At 34.7% G+C, this 21,119-nt stretch overlaps 1 protein-coding gene across 1 annotated transcript; it reads right to left on the bottom strand.

Annotated features, from left to right (window-relative positions):
- Nucleotides 1–2,115: 2,115 nt before the first annotated feature.
- Nucleotides 2,116–2,823, bottom strand: LOC142609035 (putative mitochondrial protein AtMg00240). The gene is made up of 2 exons (XM_075780677.1): nt 2,507–2,823; nt 2,116–2,254 (listed from the first exon to the last, which is right to left on the bottom strand). The coding sequence occupies exons 1-2, from the start codon at nt 2,821–2,823 to the stop codon at nt 2,116–2,118; spliced, it is 456 nt and encodes a 151-aa protein (XP_075636792.1).
- Between the last annotated feature and the right edge of the window lie 18,296 nt (nt 2,824–21,119).

The raw sequence follows: 21,119 nt of genomic DNA on the forward strand, positions 1-21,119 counted from the left end.
CTGGTGTTTCTCACTTAGAAACCTCTCACTATCAAAAGCTAGAGTAGAGGTGGAGGTGGGTTTCCTATTGGCTCTAGTCTTCCTGGTCATGATGCTAAGGTTGGAAAGGGCAGACAGAAAAGAACCAAAGAGAGAAAACAGAACAAGAAAACCCAAGGACAGACTACATTAGACACAGTTAGAGCAAAAAAATTATAGAAAATAACAATCTATATGATGCATGAACAATATTAACACATGATGCATGCACTAATGTAGTGAGAATAGTTCAATTTCACTTTTAAAAAAATCACAAAATTGGCTTGAACATAGAGTTTATACCAAAATCCCAAATTTTGAAAAACCCACTTTCAATCCCAACAAATTGATCAATTTATCATTACACAAGTTAAATACCAGTATATAATGACAAAATGAATCAACAACACAAGCCAATTTCATCAATTTATGCTAAATTGAACAAAATCCTCAATTCGGGTAGTTTCAAGCCCTAGAAATTTCAATTCTTCCCAATTCATCAAATTGATTAATATCATCCAACAACAAAAACCCATTGATCAATTTTGAAAGAAATCATTGAAAACACCAAAAACCCCAAAATTCAATAGGTTCAAATTTTTCCCTAAAATGCATGAAAAATGCATAAAAAGTGAAATAAAACCAAAAAAATAAAGGGTAAAAGGGTCTTACTGGTGCTAAAAGAAAAAAACCTTGAAGAAAGTCTGAGGGAAAATGACAAAATTTGCTTGAGTTGGATCGATCGACGAGAGAAAGCCAAACAGTTTTTGAAAAAAAATTGAAATAGTTAAGAACATGTGAAAAACTTATGTTTTTTTTATAAAAAAAAAAATTCTCTGAACGAATTTTGATCAGTCGAAAAATAAGTTCGATCGATCAAAAATCTCATCTGATTGATCTAGCATCAATCGAGCAGCGATCGAGCCAGACAGATTCAAACCAAATTTTTAATCGCAATTTCGATCAGTCGAGCAACAGATTCGATCGATTGAAAATCTTGAAAAATCAAATTTTTGAAAAACAAAGCAATTTTATACAGAAGCTCCTCAAAGCATTGTATTTTATGAATGAAATGCATGAGTATGAAATGAAAATTTTTTCAAAAACCCTTGAATTTGACCCACATCATTCAAAAATTCGATTTTCAACCAATTTATCCTCAAAAACACAAACTTTAAACACATTTTGCATCAAAATCAAGGTACTTTCAATCTTGGATGGCCACAACAAGATCACACACAATAATATGTACCAAGTTCAGCAAAGAGTAACTTGTGAAGTATGTGCAACTAGCAAGAGCTTGAGAGACATGTGAGATGATAAGTAAATTGTAAGCAATCACAATTTCTACAAAATTCATCACATAAGTTTGAAAGTGACTATCACCTAAAGAGTTACATCAAATAACTCCTACATCTCCTAGAATAAAAGCTTGCAATCATATAAGTTTCTTCAATTTGCCTCATAATGTACACACCAATTTTATTTGATTTGAAACTTATTAAAATAGTCAGAATAATGTGCACACCAATTTTATTTAATTTGAATTTAATTATAAGCCGATGCTACACCTTATGTTCTTTTTGTACAAGTGTTACACTTTCTCGAGTATAAAATCTTATGATATGCACTAAGGTGTTCATGATTGGTTAGTAATCAGTGGTGAAATGGTTATTTATGCATTTCTCTTAGGATTTTTTAGTCCTTACAATCAAATACATTTGACTTCAAGATCAAGATCATGTGATCAAAAACTATAAACAACTCCCACACAATATGCACTACAAAACTCGCACTAGCAAAGTACAATAGAATAAGCTCATCCAAGCTAAACAAAGTATATAAACAAGTTATGTAAAGATAATATGGCCAACCTTGATTTCAAAACCAAAATAAATAATGCAAAACACATTTTTCTTCCCTTGTTTTTTTTTTTTAAATAACAAAAACAACCTAGCATGAAATGCATAAATGATATGCAATGCAAATCCTAAAAATTAAAAAAAAAATTTTAAAAAAGAAATCCAAAACAACAAAAAAAGAATGGTCACAAAGAATAGAGAGATAAAGCACAAAGACCATGAAAGCCAAAGATGATCAGGGACACAGGATCACACCAATTACTTGATGGAGTGTCTCAAACTTACTTCTATCAAGAGGTTTGGTAAAGATGTCAGCATTCTGACATTCAGTAGGGATATACTCAAGAACCACAATCTTTCTTTCAACAAGATCCCTGATAAAGTAATATCTAATCTCTGTGTTTAGTGTTAGAATGTTGCACAAGGTTTTTAGAGATATCGATAACACTAGAATTATCACAATAAACAACCATGGTGTCTTGCGTTATCCCATAATCACTCAAAAGCTTTTTCATCCAGAGAAGTTGTGAACAACAACTTCCAGCAGCAATATATTCTTCTTCTGCAGGAGACAGAGAGACAGAATTTTGCTTTTTACTCATCTAAGCAACAAGATTAGCTCCTACATAAAAACACCCACCAATGGTGCTTCATCGGCATTGCCGGCCCAATCTGAATCAGAAAATCCAAGAGACAAATTTGACTCTTTTCTATAGAATAAACCATAATCACAAGTTCCACTAACATATTTTATGATTCTTTTAACAGCATTCAAATGTGAAACTTTAGGATTCAAATGCAATCTAGAGCATACACCAACACTAAAAGCAATGTCTGGACGACTTGCAGTTAAATACAAAAGGCAACCGATCATGCTTCTATATAATGTATGATCAACAGACTCACCTAAAGGGTCATTGGTTAGCTTTGCATTAGCAGCCATTGGTGTTCAAGCATGTGCAGCTTTGTCAAGTCCAAATCTCTTGACTAGATTTCTAGCATATTTTGCTTGGTTAATATAAATTCCTGAATCCGTTTGCTTTACCTACAATCCCAAGAAACAAGTTAGTTCACCGACCATACTCATTTCAAACATCTTCTTCATTTAATCTGTAAAATATTAAGCAAGAGAATCATTAGTAGCACCAAAAACAATATCATTAACATAAATTTGAACTACTACAAAATAATTCTTATCCTTTCGTATGAAGAGAGTAGTATCAGTAAATCCTCTTTTGAATTCATGCTCAATGAGATAAGCAGTTAACCTATCATATCATACCCTGAGAGCTTGTTTCAAACTATAGAGAGCTCTCTTCAACTTGAAGATATCATCCAGTCTATGAGGATCAACAAAACCCTTTGGTTATTCAATATATACCTCTTTTTACAACATCCCATTCAAGAATGCACTCTTGACATCCATTTGATACAACTTGAAGTTCAAATGACTTGCTATGGCCAACAGTATCCTAATAGATTCCAGTCTTGCTACCGGTGCAAAAGTCTCATCAAAATCAACCCCTTCCACTTGTGTGTAACCTTGAGCAACAAGTTTTGATTTATTTCGAATAACAGTACCATGTTCATCTGACTTGTTCTTGAAAATCCACTTAGTTACAATCACATTTACTCCTTTTGGTCTAGGAACTAATTCTCACACATCATTCCGAACAAATTGATGAAGTTCTTCATGCATAGAATTAACCCAATTAGCATCTTAAATTGTTTCATCCACCTTTTTCAATTCAAATTAGGATAGATAGCATGATTAAGTAATAACATTCAACGCTTTAGATCTCAATCTCATGTTATCATTCAAACTACCCAATATGTTTGTGGTAGGGTGATTTAACTTTACTCTTGAAGATGGACCTTTGACCAGAGATGTGGAGGTACCTTTTTGTTCTAATGAAGGACTAGACTCACTTTGTTTTTGTTGAGTTCATGAACTGGGGTAGATGGTTCTGAACTTGATGATATTGAAACAGCATCGTTCAACAATAGTAGCTCTTCATCATTGTGCTTCCCAATATAATCATTAAGAATAGAATCATCAATTTCCATAGTCTTTTCTTGAATCGGAGGAATGTTTTCTGACTGAGTTTTTGCAAACATATCATCATTGATCATCACATTTGAAGACTCCATGATTGTTTTAGTTCTCAGGTTTTATACTCTGTAAGCTCTACTAGTAGAGGAGTATCCCAAAATGTATCCCTTGTCGCTCTTTGCATCAAACTTTTCTAGGTTCTCCCTATCACGCAGAATATAACAGTCACTGCCAAATATCCGGAAGTATTTGACAACCGGCTTTTTCCCTTTCCAGAATTCATAAGGAGTTTTCTTGGAATGAGGTCTGAAATACACCCGGTTAAATGTATGACAAGCAGTGTTAACTGCTTCTCCCTAGAAGGACTTGGGCATCTTTTTGTTATGTAGCATGACACAAGCCATCTCTTAAACAACCCTATTCTTCCATTCCACTACCATTTTGTTATGGTGTCTTGGGTGAAGAGAACTCTTGATGTGTGCCTTGATCATTATAGAAGGTAGCCAGCTTTGTGTTTTTAAATTCCCTTCCATGATCGCTTCTAATTCTGGCTATCATTGTTCCTTTCTCAACTTGCAACTTCTTGCACAGATGTATCATCTTTTTAGAAGCTTCAGCTTTATCTCTCAAAAGTACAACCCAAGTATATCTAGTGAAATCATCCACAACAACTAGAATATACTTCTTTCCACCTAAACTCTGAACTCTAGCAGGACCCATGAGATCAATGTGCAACAACTTTAGAGGTCTTGAAGTTTGAACTTCAGTCACAGACAGATGTTTGGACTTCACTTGTTTACCCATTTGACATGGTCCACATATGCACTTTTTTATCTTTTCAAACTTGGGCAAACCAATAACTACATCACACTTGGAGATCTTCTTTAATTGCTTATGACTTGCATGTCCCAACTGTTGATGCCATAGGTCTACTTGATTGATCTTTGCACTAAAGCACTTGTTGCTTATACTTGGAGTTATACCATAACAGTTGTCAGTTGTTCTAACATCAACACACATGCAGTCACCTCCTCCATCAAGTATCTCACATTCATACTTGGTGAAGAGAACATTCTATCCATTATCACAAATCTGACTGATGCTGAGTAAATTAACCTTCAGCCCATCAACATACCAGACATCTTCAAACACCCTGGAATGTCCACAGTTCCAATGCCTCTGTTCACAGATTTGCTTCCATCTCCAAAGGTGACTGTCCCAATCTTTCCTTTAAAGAATGTCTTGAATAGATCTTTATTTCCTGTCATATGCCTGGAACAACCACTATCCAAATACCAAAAACAAGAATCACGTGTCTTTAAGGAGGTTAAAGCAGTATAACACACATAATTATCATCACTTGTAATTATACCAAGATACTCAAGGAAAGACTTAACAAAAGTAACAAGAGACACAAACCAAAAGTAGACAAATTGAAACTTTAGCAATAAGAACTTCCAAGTATCCATGACAACAAGGGTCAAGGATCAACTCTTAGATCAACGAATCTAAACACTAGAGCTAACTTGTTTTGATACCACTTGTACGTTTTTAGACCCTTTAAAACACAAGTTGTTTAACCTAGTTATTTAGCTAAGTGATTAACTTAGGTAAATTATGCAAATTTAGGTTAACACATGTAAATCATATCATGCAAAGCAATGTGAAAAAATAAATAACACACAATATGATAACCCAGGAAAACCAAACCGGTAAAAAAAACCTGGAAATGATTTAACCTAACTATCCTCAAGGTAAAACAAGATCTACTATGAAAGAATTGAAATTTTACAATAGCGACTTAGACCACTAACATCCTATTACTACCTCGAGTAGAAACTTACTACCACGACCACGTGATAGCTCCGAGTCCACAGACTACTTCTTTCTCAAATCCACAACATCCACAAGTATACCACTTGTATTTCTTGAAGTTCTTTATGCAGCAACTGAAATGATCACCAAGCTCTCGATATCAATCTCGATCTTGATAACCCTAAGTATGTATGAAGGCAAACACCTCTAGATCTCACAAGAGATTCACACACACAGCATAAACAACAACCTAAAAACGTGGCTTGGATTTTTGCTTTTATACCTATGGCAAAACATAAAACCCTACATATCAAACGGGTTTGGACTGAGTTGGAAATTCTACAAAAAAAAAAAAAAAATCTGCACGAGCTTCGATCAATTGAGTCTAATTTTCGATCGATCAAGCCTTGCAGAAAATGAACAGTAATTTTTTGCAATTACTCAATTCCAACTTTACATTAAACATAGTTTGAGCAGCCTAAATCTAGACTCTAAATTTTGATCATGGTTTGCCAGCATTACACATTGAAGTTCTAATATATTTAAATCCTAAATCCTTAGAACCTACTTAACATGTGAGGAACATGGTATAATACACCAAAGTTCAGCCCCATATACACCCCAACAAAATGGTTTGGCTGAAAGGAAAAATAAAACTCTTGTAGACATGGTAAATGCCATGATCTTAAGTGCAGAGCTCCCATTTAATTTATGGGTTGAGGCATTGCTTACAGCATGTCATGTGCACAATAGAGTACCTTCCAAGAAAATTAAAGTATCTCCATATGAGTTATGGAATGAAAGGAAACCAAACCTTGATTATATCAAAGTATAAGGGTGTTTAGCCTTTTATGGAGTGGTTAATCCTAAAAGAACAAAATTAGGACCAACAGTTATGAAAAGTGTGTCTGTAGGTTATGCTAAAAATTCAAAGGCATATAGATTATTAGACTTAAGCTCTAATACAGTGGTGGAATCAAGAGATGTTGAGTTTATTGAGGATAAATACAATAAAGATTTCATGGATGCCTTGATACTTACTCAAACACATCAAGGTGACTCTAATCCTAATACTACTTTGAGTGGTACTAAAAGGATTAAAAGTGGTTCACCAAGTGAACAAAGACAGAATCAAAGGATAAGAAAAGTAAAAGACTTTGGTTTAAATTTCATTTCTTATCAAGCTCAATTGCACCTAATTGAAGGTAATAGACAAATGGTCCTAAATAAAATAATCATAGTGTACCCTAAAACATTTGAGGAAGCTATGGCTTCTAGAGATTCAGCTTTTTGGAAAGAAGCTGTAAATGATGAGATAGACTCAATATTATCCAATAATACTTGGGTCCTAGCAGATCTACCTACTGGTTCTAAACCAATTGGTTATAATTGGATATTTAAAAGAAAATATAATACTAATGGATCAATACAAACCTTTAAAGCAAGGTTAGTGGCAAAAGGCTTTAAACAAAGGGAAGGAGTAAACTATTTTGATACCTATGCACCAGTGGTTAGGATCACGTCTATTCGCGTGTTGTAAGCACTTGCATCCATATATAAGTTGATTGTACATCAAATGGATATTAAGACAACTTTCCTAAATGGTGATCTTGATGAGAAAGTTTACATGCAACAACCTGAGGTTTTTGTACTTCCTAGAAATGAAAAGAAAGTTTGCAAGTTAGTCAAGTCTTTGTATGGCTTGAAACAAGCCCCAAAACAATGGCATGAGAAGTTTGACTCACCAATTTTGTTGGATGGCTTTGTGCATAATAGTTCCGACAAATGTATGTATTCCAAATTCACAAAGGAATATGGAGTCATTTTATGCCTTTATGTGGATGATATGCTCATATTTGGTACAAATATGAAAGGTGTATGTGAAACCAAAAAATATCTTTCTTCTATGTTTCAAATGAAAGATTTAAATGAAGTAAATACTATTTTGGGAATCAAAATTAAAAGACATAGTGAGGGTTTTGCACTATGTCAATCTCATTATGTTGAGAAAGTACTTCAAAGATTTGAACATCTTAATATAAAGGAAGCAAATACACCTTTTGATTGAAGCATAAAGTTAGGTGAAAATACTGGAAAAGCAATTGCACAGCTTGAGTATGTTAGTGTTATTGGTAGCATGATGTATGCTATGCATTGTACAAGACCAGACATATCACTTTCATTGTGCAAACTTTCTAGATTTACAAGTAATCCAAGTGTGGATCACTGGAAAGCAATTGGTAGAGTTATTGGTTATTTAAAGAAAACCATAAGTTTGAGACTCTTTTATTCTGAATTTCTAGCTGTGTTGCAAGGTTATTCAGATACTAGTTGGATTACTAGTGTGAGTGATAACAAATCCACGTCTGGTTGGATATTCACTTTGGTGGGGGTGTCATCTCTTGGGCATCAAAGAAACAAACGTGTATTTCTCACTCCACCATGAAATCAGAATTTATAGCCTTAGCGGTAGCAGACAAGAAAGCGGAATGGCTAAAAAATATGTTGTTAGACATAGAGTTGTGGCCACATAATACCAGCCATTTCGGTATACTGCGATAGTGAAGCCACCTTGGGTAAAGCATATAGTAAAATGTATAATGGTAAGTCTAGACATATAGGTCTAAGACATGATTACATAAGACAATTAATAAAATCTGGTACCATTTCAATTGTCTATGTAAGGTCAAATAATAATTTGGCAGACCCTTTAACCAAAGTAGTGTCTCGCTATATGGTTAGGTAACATCCATTGGAATGGGGCTAAAACCCTTCTTTTAAGAGAATCACCAATAGTGGGAACCCAACCTCAAATTGATTTAATCTAAAGAGGTTTAAAGGGTAACAACAAGCTATTGATACGTGGTTAGTAAGAGCACTAGTTTTGTGTCTCATTTAGGATGGATTAGTGCAGATTTTTACGATGTAATTGAGGATGAGTTTTACACTCTTAATGAAGTTCATAAAGAATAAATGTCTGCGTAACAAGGACATAAGAAGGAACTTCACCTTTGTGAATATAGAAGTGGTGCTGCTTCTAGCAAGAGTAAAGGGTTTTCTCTTGTAAATGTTCACTAATAGTGCCATAATAGTGCTAACAACAGTGGATTTCTAAATGTGTTGTGGGTGTTCTCATGTGTGCATTATTTCCGATTTTAACACATAAGAGTTTTGGTCTAAGCACCAAGCCACGATTAACCCTGTTAATTTCTTGAGCAATTACACTAAAGAGAGGTTTAAGTTGAAAGACACCTTCCCTTATGCATGATAGGATATCAATCAAGTAAGACATATATTATTACAACTAGTGGGGGATGTTTGTATATATAGGAATATATAAGGATAGGTTGTAATAATGATGTTTGAGTTTGGAGAATATGATTTCATAAAGTGAAAATTCAAGTTCTAGAATTTTCTAAGTGAAAATTCGAAAATCTAAATTTTCTGCAAAATTTTCTAGTAACTGTTCAAAAAGGTTGAAGAGGTTTCAACCTTTTCATATGTGCATTTTCATGAAACATAACCATATGGGTATAAATAGAGGCTTATGTTCAATTTAAAAAATAATAAGTTTGAGAGAAACACAAGAAATCCTGTGGTCATTCTCCAGAATTGTTATCTATAGAACCCAATATCTTGGTTTATTTCCTAGAGACAAATTTGTGATAACCCTTTAGCAACAAAAGTGTTGGGGGGCAAATATTGTCTAAGGAAAATGATATAATGCCTCCAACCAAGTTATCTATTTTTTGTTTGTCTTTTATGTTAATCTTGTTCTTTCATTATTACTTTGTGTAATATCCCCCAACAGTTTCTTATTTAATATGACAAGGGAATTTCTAGTCCAAACTGCTCATTTTATTGTGCTTGAATTGGGAGGACAGTGAAGAGACCAAATTATGCATTACACTTCACAGAAGAAGTCCTTATGGATTCAGATTCAACGAATCTAGCATAAGCAATTGCTTGACTTTGCAAATTAATCGAACCTAAGGTTTTAAAACTATGATCCTGAGAAACATCAAATAAGACAGATAAAGTAAACACATGACAGCTACAAATTGTAATATCAGATAGAAATTAAAAAAATAAACGAGCATTTTAAAAACTGAAAGTATCATTTCAAATCAATCAAGTCAATATTTTAAAACACATACTTTTTCAATGATAAAGATAATATTTCACTATGAAAAAACATGAATAGACAGCAACTACAAAACGATCCAATAACCAAGTAGGTCCAAACGTAAAAGAGAAAATATTGTACCAATCCAAAGCCATAGTTATTCACTAAATTCCTCAAAGAACTTGTAGGCCCTTACGTCAAAATTAACAAATAAACAAACAATAGCAAAGCCTCATAATTCAGCCTTTAAATGCCTCATTCAAAAAATAAGAGCAATGACTAAAATCCTATTGCAACAGCTAAAGCATGACACTTCTACTGCCAATCTCATTTTACTAACCTTTGTTTTTCTTCTAAGGCTGTGTTTGTTTCGAGTGTAAATAGAATTCAGAAAATATTTTCCACCACCAGAGGTGTTTGGTTTGGCCAAAAAACTAAGTCAAACGGAAAATCATTTCCGTTGACTGTAAATTATGAAGGCTTGAAGTGTAAAATAGATTACACTTCTATTTTACCTTCAAACCATTTTCAGGAAAAAAAAGAACCAAACCGAACCGAACCGAGAAAGAGAGAGAGTGAGAGAGAGCCACCCACCTTTAGAAAGAGAGAGAGGCCAGTCACCTGAACTTGAGATCGACTCCACCGTCGTCTGGGCCGTGCCTCTCACTGCTGATCAAGCGAAACTCGACTCCACCGCCGATCTGCCCTGTTTCTCTCTTCCTCCCTCTTCCTTCCTTGCTCGACTCCACCGCTGATCTACCCTTTTCTCTTTACCTCCCTCTTCCTTCCTCGCTCAACTCCACCACCGATCTACCCTTTTTCTCTCTACCCATGTCGAGCAGACCACCGCAAGACAAGTGACCCACCATGCAATCTTGCCTCCGCCGCCTCTAGATCGAACCCAGTTGCCTATCTCTCTTCCTTCTTCTCTCTCAATTTGACCAGATTTGATGAATTTTTTGGTTTGGTTTTGTTTGTATTGTGTTTATCTATTGAGAAATGATATTATATATTTGTTTGGAAGCTGAGAAAATGTGAGCATCAAGTAAAAAATGTGTTTTCTATAGTATTTTCAAGAACACAACCAAACACTAAGAAATATTTTTCAAAGTATTTTTTAAAATGCCACCAAACACCTGAAAATATTTTCTTTTCCAAAAAATATTTTCACCTGAAAATATATTACACTTGGAAAACATTTTACATAGAACCAAACATAGCCTAAGTAAGTGCCAAGAGGCACAACAAGCTCCTTATCTAATATATAGAAAGAATAGGGCAACCTATCCTCCTGAAACAAGCCATAAATATAGATAGTCATTGTTGTTTGATTCATAGAAACACAAACACAGCCTCTCAACATTTTTCAATTACTAAGGCCACCATTTATAATAAGTTGATCAATTTACCATCCTTGCTATCATATTACAGAATTATAGGAGAATAAGGACTAGCAGTTTTAGTCCCTCAACTTCCTAAATTCAAAGACCTAGAATTTCCATTATCCACAACCCCATAAGGATCCCACTCGAGCAACAAGGATGGTAAATTTCCATGGATATTGCACCCAATACATTTGGTTAGTTGGCAAATAAGGAACAAGATTCAAAAGATTTAGTGGGCTAGTACATTCAATATTCAAACAACAAACAGAAAAGAGAAAACCAACTCAACTTTACCAAATCAAGGAAAAGGCAAAAACCACACATTTTCAAAAAATATCTTCTTTAGGCTGCACCCTCCCCGCGTTTACTTCTTCCAGGTCACATCTATTGTACTATTTGGTTTAGGGTAGCATTTCTATCAATTGGAACTACAACCTGTTCTAATGACTCATTTGGAGCTGTACCTGCTCATAAAACTATTTGTAAGCTTATACAAACAAACAAATTCATACACATAGAACCACAAAAAATAGATGAAATTAAAAAAAACAATAAAGCACTTGGAATACCATGTGGGAACCTGTACCGCATCTCTTTGGTTGGATGGTGCGAGTCGATTTCCATTTAGGTGGAGCGTGATCGTTTGCATCGTGTGGCTACTCAGCTTGATCACGTTGCCCCTGCTCAATGTGTCCATCATGTGGTTACGTCGCTTATGCAACATGTATCAAGGGAGAGGCGGAGGTAGGAGGCAATTGTGTATGACTCGGGCTGGTAGACATGAGCTCAACTTGGGGTGTTTGAAGGCTAGGGGTGGGTATAATTGTCTAGGGGGAGCTATAGGACGGGGTCATGGGTGAGTTGTGGTCAATGGAGGTGGTGTGTGGGGAAGACTCGAATTCAACATGGGTAAACCACAAGGGAGATTCGGTGTCAATGGGAGGGATGGGTGGTATGGGGGGGCCAGTTATGTCATGAGGGGTGAACAAGGGTGGATTAGGGGTCTTAGTGGCAAGATAAGGAGTGGAGGCACATGGACAACGTGTATGCACTGGGGTAGCTAAGCTTGTACTGGGCCCTACATCTGGTGTTTTAGTGTGGTTTACTGCTTCATCATTGGCTGGCACATCTATGCGATCAACCTCATCCACATCCTTAAGGGCTTTCTTAATGAACTTATATTCTTCAGAGTCTTCATTGAACCAGCTAAGGACAGCCAGTTGGTTGGCAATCTGTCATTAAACCACCAGCATTATTAAGTAGGACAAAGGCATGACATCAAACACAACTTGCAATATAAAATAAATTTGTGCACATTATCAAAATTTCCATTTTAGCACTATCGCGATCGATATATAGTCGAGTGATCCTACGGTACCACACCATATGGATGATGACGTGACATCACCTCCTCTATCCTCTCTGCATGACAGATGTACTAGGACTGATCATTCCATTTCTGAATATGGATTGCATGTTCCACCCTACAATTTTTCTCTACCTTGCCCCTCGCATCTATTTTATGCAATTTGCGATCAGTATCAACATCTTCGGGTTGTTCCTGCTTTAGCCCAAATTGTCGGAGGACATGATTAGGTAGGGGGAACTCTATAAGCCAAAAACATATAGTGAGATTTTCGACCGCATATGGCTTCTACTTAACCTACAGTAGCCACCAATAAAAGCAACCACATTAAGCAATTTTCTTATAATTTGCATAACTAGTACAATAGTGGGCAATGAAATACTCTTTTATGATCTTGATTCTGATGGGTGTAAGGGTGTAATTTTGAAGACATAAATTGATATAAACATTGTATATAAACAAGTATTATACCTAGTCAAGCTATGTCGTGGCAATTTGATTGCGATATGCGGAAAGCACGTGTGTTGGAGTGTTCTTTGTACACTTAGCCCCTGCCTACCTACAAGCACGTAACATAGCATGGTCACTAGTCGTTTACGTAAAACTCGAACGATAAAATGATTGTGGCATAATACATCTAATGATAGCACAGTAATTGTGCAATATATACTTACTTCATAGAAAAAGGAATTGGTGGTGGTGGTGGACCATAAACACCATCAAGTGAGAGCACCTTCTGTGGGGACATATGTGGGAACTTAGCATATATCCACAATTGGACCAAAATCAATGCTCTACCAATTTGCTTTGCCGTCTTTTTGGTTGCCTTGCACAATTTTTTGTATGACCATGATAGGGCTGCACTACCCTAATTATAATTGGGTGGATTACGAAGGTTCTACATAAACTCCAACCACATGAGATGGACTTTATCTCCAGACTTGTCAACAAATACCATATCCCCTAGCAAGGCTATTACATAGCAGTGAGCATACTGATGAACCTGCATCTCATTGGCATCCAGAGGCAGCGGTTGTGCCATCTGATCAACAGGCACTTTTATTTGAATCCTTTGACCATATAGCAAGGTTTTATTTTCAGCTGGAATTTGAATTCCAAGCATCTCATCACACAGTTTTCCAAGTTCTTTTATTGAACCCAACCATTGCCTCACCCTCGATGGGTATCCCTATTATAACTTCCACATCTTGCAATGTGATCGTCATCTCACCATGTGGAAAGTGGAAAGAATGGGTCTTTGTGTGCCATCGCTCTACAAATGCAGTGATCAATGTATGATCAAGCTTTATAGATGGGACCATGTGCAGACGCTCTAAACCAAGCAACCTCACTATGGCAATCACACACTCATCTACCATAGGATCTTGACGTGTCAACTCTTCATGGCGACATCGACAATTTAGCATGCCAGAAGGATCTTGCAAATGTTATAACAATAGATAAATATCTTATACTTCGATCAAGTACATAATATGCCATTAAAGGACAACTCAACATCCAAAAGTAATAGTATAATCTATAATTTATTTTCGAATCAATTTTAGTTAAAATCCCGAGTGCCAAACAAAATAGCAAAACAATGTAAAAATAATTTCAAAGTCATAAAGAAAATAAAATTAAATATCCCATGAGTTATCCATATTAGGTTTCTTCTATCACTTCACAAAAAAGTTAATAAATCACCAAATACCATTATGCGAAAAAATTTTACCTGGCCTCCATGGTTCCAAAGTAACTTAGATCGATGATTCACTTGTTCCGTCAAAACGCTACGATCAATGGGTCCCGGATCTACCGTCATGCTGCAAAAAGTTTTTTATGTCATATCAAATAAAAATAAAAGAGAGGAAAAAGAGAAGACACAAGATATATGCATAAATGAGCCAAGTATAAAAGGAAAAAGAGAAGACATAGGATTTAATTTAAACCATACAATATAAAATATCGACTAAAATCCTTTAAATTTACAACATTCAATAATCAAAATAATAATAATAAATAATGCATATGGCTGACATTGCATAATCTTTTAAGAATCCATAGCCGATCCAACAAAAGAAAAAGAAATGGAAGATGTAGTACAAGAACCCCACAAGCCTATATGCTACAATCCTAGACTTATTCTCTGTGTTGTATTTGGGCTATTCTGATGATACCTGTGTAGTGGGTCCTCCATAACTACTATAAGTGATGCTATATAATGACACTTTCAATTAGAATTGTAAGCATCATTTTTTTTATATAAATATAATTCATGTTTGGGTGGCCACCACAAAAAAATTGATCATAGTCTAGATATCACATAAGCAAAAGATAATGAACATGGTCAATTGCAATACAACAACAAATAAATAGAAAAGGAATAAACAATCTGAAGACCTCAAAATCAAAACTAGGAGAAATTCTATTTTTTATATCTATGTAGAAAGTTTGATTCTAGCAAAAGATATACTGCAATGAACCTAATACAACCATTTCTCACATTCTTTTCTATAAAATCAAAAAGGAAGCAAGGTAAAAAACAAAAAGATCTAAACTTTCCTTTTAGGATTTGCGTACATTTTCTCTACAACCCTAACAAAAGTAAATAAATTTAACCCCCAAAATAAAAATAAAAAGGAAAAAGTAGCAATCTTTTTCACATTTTGCTCTATTTGAAGTAATGGGTTTTGTTTTCTTGACCATTTGAAACGATCCAGAATATCTTGAAGACATAGCAAATAGGCCAATAACACTAAAAAGTAAAGAAAAAAAATTCCTAGATAAGAAAAATAGAAAAGTGAGAATGAGACAAACCTTGTAGGCACGACCAAGGTTAGGAACGTGAAATTGGGTCAAAATTGGTGTATTTAAACGAGGGACTGAGGAAGACGTTGTACTGTTGTGAACATAAGGGGGGAGTTGTCACCTAGTTTTTGCAATGGTCTAGGAACTATATATAGCGTCCCTTCGAGAAATGACCTTTTGATCTTACTACCAGAGTATGAGTTCAGAGTTTAGGTATGTTCTTGGGAAGGTGTTAGGCACCCAAGATCGCCCAACCCTAAGGTTGGCCTCCCCTCGTTGTGTCTTAAACCTTAACCTTATTAAAAACAAATACAACACTTGTGTTCTAAACTCGCACACACACTAATCATGCATCTAACAAACACTATGACATTTTTGTCCCTAAACAAACATACTTATCGATCCACAAAGCGAAAAGAGAGCCAAACAACACATAAGAAAACCCTAGCATTCATCTAACATGGCATCAAAGCATATTCAAGGCAACAACATATATAATCAAATCAAGGCAAAAGCATAAGCATAAGGAAAGATTCAAGAAACGTGTGATTCATCCAAACATTCATATTCATCCCCAATTCCAAAACAAGATCATATCACAAATGCATGAACATTTTCAATGCATGACTTACCTTTTTCTTATCTTGCAGCAACTCAGCACCTATGGCATTCATGCGTGAGCATGTGAATGCGTGTTCATGTCATCAAAAGAAGGAAAACACTAAACAAATCCTAACTCTAATATGTGATAGTAAACCAAGCAATTAAACATGTGAAACATGGGCATTGAAAGCATAAAAGTATGGAAGAGAGACTAAACAAAAAAAACATGGGAAAGTAGAAACAAAACAAAAAAACAAAAATTAGGGTTTCTGGGCAACAGCATCACGCACGCTAGAATAGGCTTGCATGCGCAGGTAAGATTATGTGTACGCGAGTCCTTGCCCAAAAAAACCTAAAAACACAAAAATAGAGCAGAACCTAAAACGAAAATCTAACAATCTAACATGCATAAAACATGAAAAGAACTATAAAACTAACCTAAACAAACATGTTATAACAAAAACAAAACAAGAAATAAGATAAAAAACACAAAAAGAAAAGCAAAAAAGAAAAAGAAAATGTTGGACTCAATACCTAAAACAAAAGCCTTAAAATTTTGATTTTGACCGTTCCCATCAGTCAAGTCTATTCACAAACCAATAAGAAAGTGATTAGCAACGTTAAAATAAAAGGATTGGGGCTAGAAAATGTCCCAATCAAATAAAAAAAGACTTAAGGGTGTTTTGCGAAAAAAAAAAAAAAAAATCCTTTTTGATTCACTATTTTCCAGTGAATCTTAGATTTTTCCCATGGGATTTCTGTGTGTTTTGAAAATGTACCATGTAAGGCTTTTTATAGTTGAAAAAATAGGTTTGGAGCAGCTCCCAGACGATGTGGGATACATTCCAAACCTTAGCCATTATTGCAGAAAACTTGTCTTTCTTATGCATCTGAAACCCTAGCTGCGTGAGTGGGAATGTGCCTACGTATGCATGTTTTGGCCCGCGTACGCAGGCCGCGACCCACTTACTCAGGCCGAGGGCCACTTTGGTTATTTTATTTCTAAACATAGATTTTTACTCATTTAAAATGTCATATTTTCCATTTTAACACTCATCAAATCAATTTGATATCTGATTAGGCTCTAAATTGGCCTTAGGCCTTAGAGTTCGAGCATCATTAGGAAATGGGGGCTCGAGTCGTAAGGGGTACAAAATGCAGTGTCTACAACTTCGTGACTGAGAGAGAGGGATGCTCGGACTTGGGAAAAATCACAAAATTGCAAGATTTATACTACCCTAAAACTTGAGTTTACTACACTCGGTTTCCATTATAAAAAAATATTGGAACTCGAGTTTAGTAAACTTGAGTTCCATTTGGAGAAATTTTTTTAACGGCATGGAACTGGAGTTTACTAAACTCGAGTTCCACATGGTTTTTTTTTTTTTTTTTTAATTCCACATCAGAGTTAAACTAGTTGGACCTCAATTTAGTAAAGTCAATTTTGGGTTGGAATTCGAGTTCCAAAAACAGTCTAACTAACTAAATAACTTCAAATGCATGCTATTCAACTAATATTTTCCTAAAAATGTGTTGTTCAGCAAATTTTGCTTGTGTTGATAGATATTTGTGTATTAAAGCATTCAAAGCTTTTAGTTTTATCAACTCTCCTTTAAATTTAATACTATTTTTATATTTTTTGTTAGATTTAAATTTGATTATAGTGGTTTACTATTTGTTTACTTCAATAGTGGTTTTAGTAAATCAACTATGTTTTTTTTCTTATAATGAGGAAAACCAACTATGATTTTGTTATATGTTCATTTATTTTAGCTAATTTTTCTATTGTTATTAATTTAAAATATTTATTTTATATTTTAGTTATCACGGTTCGGCCCTTATCTAACATCAACCTATCACGGTTCAAACAACAGTTTTCAGTGTTTGGTAGCTATATTTTGTTATGGGTGTTTGAGTTACTCTTCTCAAATTAGAGTATTTAAAACATATATTTTTGTAAAAATCGTAAGGCTCATTGACAAGACCAATAGCTTAAAAATTGTGGGGCCCATTGACAAGATCAAACCTTTTTTTTTAATCTTTTTCTTTCATGGGCCCACCCCTTTGTCCTTTTCTCTTCCTTTCTTTTTTATATATAATTTTCTCTCTTCTTGTATAAAATAGTATTATTTATACAGTATTGCTTAAAAAAAACACATACATAGCTAAAGGCCTTGTAGCTGAATTAACATCTCCTCATATACAAAGTGCTTGGGGGTCTGGAAGAAAAGGATTTGAGCTGCGGGGTTAGCAGCATGTTATAATTATCTCTAAAAAAAAACACATACACATGCCAAATACATAAATATCTTATTTGAAATATGCTACCAAACATATTTTTTGCATTATGAATACTTTAAACACATGTTTTCATGTGGGTTCCAGCTAGCTCAACTGGTAAAGTTTCTGATAGTTGCATAAGAGATCTGGGGTTCAATCTTCGCCTACACCAAAAGTTGTGAAACTCTCTCTAAAAAGAAAACACATGTTTTTACAACACTTTTTAAACCACGTTTTTCACATCAATACTTAAATACTACTACCAAGCAGGCCCTAACGTGTCCACTCATCTTATCTCATGAGTCAGAGGGAGCCTTGATTAATTTAAAATTTTGAAAGTAGAAATCTCAGTCCCCAAAAATATAAAAACATCATGCTTGTCTAGAATGCAAGTTCAAACAATCTTTTTTTTTTTTTTAGAAATAATTACAACATGCTGCTAACCCCACAGCTCAAACCCTTTCCCTCCTAGACTCCCAAGTACTTTGTACATGGGGAGGTGTCAATTTAGCTACAAGGCCTTTGACATCGTTTTTAGTATTTAAATATTGAAAACTGTGAGGCAAAAAAAAAAAGTGTTTGGTAGGATTTTTTTTTTTTTAATCAGAGGGCCTTTTGAGTTACAGTTCTCTATTTAGTGTTTAAACACTGTATTTTGAGAACACCTCTAAAGTAGTTTTTAGTTTTTATGTAACAATACTAGATAATATTGTTGTAAATATATTTGAAAAACATGAAACCTGCAACACATAAACCGTTTCTCTCTCTCTTTCATTCTTTCACACTTCTCTTTCTCTCTTTAACAAAGATACAAACTTAGATCTTTCTCTCACTCAGTTCTCTCTCTCTCACTCGGTTCTCTCTCTCTTCACTCAGATCTCTCTCTCACTCAGTTCTCTCTCTCGTTGTTCCTTGATGCATCGCTAATGGTTTTAGTCGCTGGTTCTAGTCATCTCTCTCTGTTCTTCTTTCTTCGTGATTGCCAGCAATGATATTGTTGACATTGTCAAAGCCAACATCTCCCTTGATTCTTTTTTATTTTTTTTCATCTTTTTGGCATGGGTTGATAATTTCATGGCTAGATTTGATATTGTAGTATATATTTGATTTAATTTCTTATGTTGATCTTATTTCTTTTTCCTTTTCCCGATAACCAAGAGAGGGTAGATTTGATTTTGCGGATGGATATAGGTCTATCAAATTGAAGGAGAAAAAGAATAGTTTGGCTAGAAAATTGAGGTTGAGGGTATGGAATGAGAAAACCTGTGAATTTTTCTGTCACTTGATAATGAAGGTGGATGGGATTGGGTTGGTGGAAAAAAAATAATGGTATGGACGGATAGACATGTTTCATTTAAGTAGATAGTGAATTTGGCTTAAAGTGGTTGAGTGGAAATAATGATGGTGTGATTTGAGTAAAACAAAGTTTCTCTCCAAACTAATTTGGAGATAAACGGTTCAAACTTCTCATATGTCTCTTTTTTGTGAGAACTTTGAAAATCTAACCATTAAATTTCATGTTCCTTATATTCTTAACATGCATATCAAATTTTATTCAAATCGGATGTTATTTACTCTTCGATCAATAAACTAATTTTTTTATACACAATTTTAGATTACAAAAACTTGAAATTTTAACATTTATTTAATGACATAATAATTGATCTTTGATCTTCTTGAAATTTTGCAAGCATAAAGAATATAATAAGAACATGCAATTCAACAATTAGATTTTCAAATTTTTCACTCAATAGAAAGATACACGAGGAGTTTGTAAAATTTTCCTCCAAACTAGTTTAGAAAGAAACTTTGTTCATTTGGGTATGTGAATAACCATTTTGCTGCGATTTCTTTGTAAAATTTGTGGGTCTTTTAATGATTTCTAAGAAGAGACGGGGAGAAAAGAGAGAGGCCAAGAAGAGACCCAAAAAGAAGAGAAAAAATAGAGTGCAACAACAACAAGAGAGAATTTCTCTCATAAAATGAAGTAATAGTTCTTTTAAAAATAAAATACTAGTAAATATATTGTTTATACCAGATAAGAACTCAAGTAAAAAAACATAATTATGTGTATATATACTCATACAAAACACAATTATATTTTTTTACTTTTGAAAATATGTTATTAGAAACATTGTACCAAACATATTTTAGGCATTATTAGTATTTTAAACATGTGTTTCAGAATACTTTTTAAATCATCACATCATTTTGAAAACTATTATTTGAACTTAAATTCCAAACCGGAAAAAATTGGAAACTAATACCAAGCCCCAAACAATTTTGTTAGTTAGTAACGTTTCCAAACTATTTAGGAAACTAACATCTCGAGGCTTAGAGACTCAATTTTGCCTTTTGAACTCAAGCCTCAAAGCCTCGAGTTTCATGGTGGAACTCAAATATGAAATAGTTGAGTTCCATATTAAAACGACAAAGAAGAACAAGGCAGCAAAGAAGCCAGAGAACAAAGAAATTCAAAGAAGAAAGAACACAACAAAGAAGGCAAAGATTAACTAAAAAAAGAAGAAGCAAATGTAGATCAACAAAGAAGACGAAGGTAGATCAAAAACAACAAACCCAAACCCCTAACAGAAACAAGGAACCCAGATCTACCTAACCACCCTCGAACCCAAATTGCCCTCGGCTTGGCCCACTATGGATGGCAATTTTGCCCCGCCCTGCTTAATCCACCCCTCCCTACTTCGTCCCATACGGGTTTTTAGTCCCACACCGCGAGGCGAGACAGGGACAAATTTAGACTTTTTAGACCCACCCCGCCCCGCGTTGCTAAGGGTTATCATTG

This window comes from Castanea sativa, chromosome 9 (assembly GCF_040712315.1).
Source record: "Castanea sativa cultivar Marrone di Chiusa Pesio chromosome 9, ASM4071231v1".
NCBI lineage: Eukaryota > Viridiplantae > Streptophyta > Magnoliopsida > Fagales > Fagaceae > Castanea > Castanea sativa.

Bases quoted from the DNA above. Each gene is read 5' to 3' on its own strand.
- LOC142609035 (XM_075780677.1), bottom strand. From the start codon at position 2,823: ATGGCTGCTAATGCAAAGCTAACCAATGACCCTTTAGGTGAGTCTGTT. The intron at 2,255-2,506 runs GTAGGAGCTAAT...TTACTTTATCAG, and splicing joins CCATTGGTGGGTGTTTTTAT to GGATCTTGTTGAAAGAAAGA.